At 59.9% G+C, this 3,721-nt stretch overlaps 1 protein-coding gene across 1 annotated transcript in view; it reads left to right on the top strand.

Annotated features, from left to right (window-relative positions):
- Positions 1 to 3,721, top strand: part of SH2D3C (SH2 domain containing 3C) — a 34,292-nt gene that overhangs the window by 4,638 nt on the left and 25,933 nt on the right. The window contains exon 2 of the mRNA XM_009322210.1: positions 783 to 822. Coding sequence (XP_009320485.1) covers positions 783 to 822 — 40 coding nt within the window. The remainder of the gene's footprint in view (positions 1 to 782; positions 823 to 3,721) is intronic.

Genomic DNA, 3,721 nt, shown 5'->3' with positions numbered 1-3,721 from the left:
GTTGTTCCCCTTGGACTCATCCATACAGACGCGTACCTCAACCTACAAGAGCACAAAAAGCAGTAGCGGCATTTCTACGTGCTCAGGAAAGAGCAGGGGCCATCTGCATCCCCCATGAAATGATGGCAAAGAAGCTGCCAGATCAGCTGCGTCTCAGGGTTGTTGGGTTGGTTGTCAGTAGGGCTAAGAGCGAACATGTCACCAAGGAGAATGGGAGTTTCTATTGTCTGTATGCTGGGAGGACAAATCTTGCAGTCTCAGCCAGGACATCGCAGTTCACCCCTGGCTTCAGTGAGAGTTTGATTTCTGCAGGGTTGCACGAGGCCGTAGAGAGACAGTCAGAAACGCTTGTCTGCGTGGCGTGTCCCAACAGCCACCTACTGGGAATGCAGCTCTGCCGGGGAACAGGGCACAGGGCCCCCCACCTCGGCATGCACCCCCCGGCACCGTGACCCACGGGGACCCCAGCCTGGCCGCTGGGTCTCCCCGGCTCAGCTCACACGGTCCCAAGCCGATTTGGGAAGAGATCCTCTAAAAAGGCCTCATTCTTCCCTGATTGCATTAGGGAGGCTAAGCCCTGTGCTCAGAGTGGGCACGGAGCGGGCAGGAACAAGTGCTGGGGCCCTGGGAACCTGTCCCAAAAACATGGCCATGCCCTTTGGCCCCATGGGAAGGCAAGGAGCACAGACCCCCGCTCCCCCGAGCTGTGCCACCACCGCCTTTGACCTGTCACGACTTACTGCCCTTTACTTATGTATTTTTATTTTTCCCCTTCCTTCTAGCCACCACGATGGCCTGGAGTCTGGCAGTGAATACGTGAAGGTAAGACGCTGAGCGCGATAGCAGCCTGCCCCGGCCAGGTGCCAGCGGTGGAGGGGGCATGGTGGCCCAGGGGCTGACCGGGTCCTATGCCAGCGGGGTGCTCAGCTCTGCAGCCCCCGTCCCACCACCTCCTCCAGGCTCTCTCTTTGGCCCTGGAAGAAATTCCCTGCCAGAAATGGTGAGGCCAGGGGAGGCAGAGGAGACGCAAACCCTACGTGGTTGCCCCGATGCGGCTCCCACAGGAGCTGCCTGCGTTTCGTGCTCCCCATCACTTGCGAACGCTGCAGACGCAGGGGCAGCCTCCTCCCTCCACCCCCACGTAAAGAAACGGAAGGGTTTGAGCCACTTTCGTGGCTGTCACATGAAAGTCGGTGTAAATCTCTCCAAATCTTTTGCTTATCCTCCAGCAAACTATTAACATTCCTGAGGACTCTTCATGTCTGGCCAGAAATTCATTAGCGAGGCGCCTGGCTCCGGAGGAGAGTGGGCCCTTTTGCAGGAGACTGCTGGCACGATGGGAGCCGGGCAGGCCCAGAGGAACGGTGGCAGGGACGCTGTGTGGTTTGGGGATGGAGCACCGAAAACCTGCGCTGGTGGTTGCTGCCATGCGATGGCCTTTGAGGAGTTTGTTTGAGAAGGGCTGGAGCCTCCTGAGTCCGGTTGCCCGATGGGGATGTAGTGCCGCTGGGCAGACGTTGAGAAGTGACTTGAGGTGCCCGGCTTGGGTGGTGTAATTAGTACAGAGCCCTGAACCTTCATCTTTTGGACTTGGGGCTCTCGATGGCGGCTGTAGCCAGACGTGGAAATATGGGAACCCCCCGTGGTGGCATCAACCGGCAGGCTCAGGAGAGAGCTGGCTGGGTCTTGAGCTCATCTGCTCCTCCTAACGGGGGTCACCCCGCTCCGGGTCCAGCCTTGGGGCTAACGAGGACCCCGCATACTGGGTCTGGCAACTGTCAGCCTCTGGGCAGCAGGGTCGGATGCAGCTTTTTGACCTGTAACAGCGCGATCCCCCGGGTGGGATGTCCCTCCTCACCCCTTCCTTTAGCCGTGTGGGACTGGCAGAGCGGGAGGTCACAGGGCTGGAAGTGGGACATGTGCTGGAGCAACGAGGCTCCGACGGGAGCGTCGAGGCTCCGACTGGGCAGGGTAGAGCCCTGGCGTGGGGTGCCTCGGGATGCGCAGGAAAGCTCCTGCTCACGCAGGCAAGTCCTGCAAGGGCAAGGAGGTAGTGAGGGGCGGAGCTGGATGGTTTGGGGTGTTTTCCCTTGCGCTGTCGGTGTGTGCACCCAGACACGGGAACATTTTATGGCTCATGAGTTAATAGACTGAAACAACGCACGTGTGGAGCAATGGGTCTGGCTTTGCCTTTGGGATCGAGTTCTTTTTGGTGAGCCGGGGGCATTCCCTACTCTCCAGGCAGATCCCAGACCTGAGCTATCTGGCCTTTATTTCTCACCTGTCCCTGTGGTGTCCAGACACGGCCCGTGAGCTGTGATTTATATGCCACTTCCCTTCGGTCACGGAAGCAACTGATGGCTGCAGTGACAGCAGCTATTTTAGTCAAATAAGTAATTATCTGGAGTGTGAGTGACCAGGACGATGGGGGCACTCCGGCTGATTGCAGGCGCCATGCCTGGCTGGGAGCCCGTGCGGCTGTGGGGTGCTCAGCACCCAGCAATTTTCAGCCCCAGGGCCTGTGGGATTCAGGGTGGGAAGGTGGCTGCTGGCTGCTGTGCCTGGGATCCCTTGGGAGCAAGGAGGGACAGGGCTGCGACCCACCACTGGAATTGGTCCTTGCTTTGCGGTTGGGAGGGAAACAAGCAGAGGGGAAACACCGCTGCAGGGGCGAGCGGAGGAAAGACAGGAAGAAAAAAGCTGGCGAAGGAGAGAGTCAGGAGAAAGGAAAGGACGCGCTGCAAAGCCCTCATGAGCAAAGGCTCGCAGGCAGGTCTGTGTCCAGATGTGCACCAAGGAACTGCCAAACATCAGCCCTTGAGCTTCAGCCACAAACCGGCCAGGGCCAGCTCTCCCATCACCAAGCCTGCCGTGATTAGAGGTGCAATCAGGAGCTAGGGAGGGTTGGAAAGCCAGGATCAATAAGCACTTGGTAATTAACGTGCTTTAATAATAGCCTAAAGGTTGGTGTTTCCAAGCTGCCTGAGGGATCCGCACGCCTGGCTCCATTTGCTAACATCCCAGCCAGCCTAGCTTTGGCCCTCGCACAGGTGAAGGAGCAGCAGAACGGCGTTACCCTTCGGGAGAGCAGCAGCCAGTAAAGCTGTCATGCATCCCCACGAGAGCTCAGTTGGAGGTTTTCAGCTTCCCCCTGTGGAGGGGCAGCACCCGCACAGCCGGGGGGCATCGCCCTGCAGTGCCCCATGAGGCTCCTGCTCGCTCCCTCGGCGAGAGCCTTGGAGGGAAACCACGGAGCCCGTCGCGGGGGAGAAGCCTTGGCAGGAGGATGATTCACCGTCGGATCCTTTCAGAGCAGTGTCTCCCTGTGCGCTGCCATCTGGTCTGTCCCTCTGCCCCACGCAAGAGCAGAGGAGGAGAGCCTGTGCTCCCCGCCCACCCCGGCGGGGCTGCAGGCACCCATGGGATCAGTGAGCACCCGCCGCCCCATGTTCCCTGCCCGCAGGCTGCGTGCTGCCCCCCTTCCTCCTGCGCCTCAGCCCTGTCCTGCTAGAAACCCGCGCTGCTCTCCCATCTCCTCTCCCCTGCAAAACCAGGGGCAGAGCGCGGGCCCGGAGAGCGCCTCCGAGCTCTCTTTGTTCTGCGCTGAGGAGCCGCTCGGGGGACCTGTATCTCATCAGCCCTGGCTGCTGCCTCCCTGCCTGGGGATGCAAGGGGCTCGTTTGAATTAATTAGCGGGGAGGCTGCAGGGTTCTGCGGTTGG

This window comes from Pygoscelis adeliae, unplaced genomic scaffold (genome assembly GCF_000699105.1).
Source record: "Pygoscelis adeliae isolate BGI_AS28 unplaced genomic scaffold, ASM69910v1 Scaffold114, whole genome shotgun sequence".
Classification (NCBI taxonomy): Eukaryota; Metazoa; Chordata; class Aves; order Sphenisciformes; family Spheniscidae; genus Pygoscelis; species Pygoscelis adeliae.
This window is presented reverse-complemented; position numbering and strand designations above follow the sequence as displayed.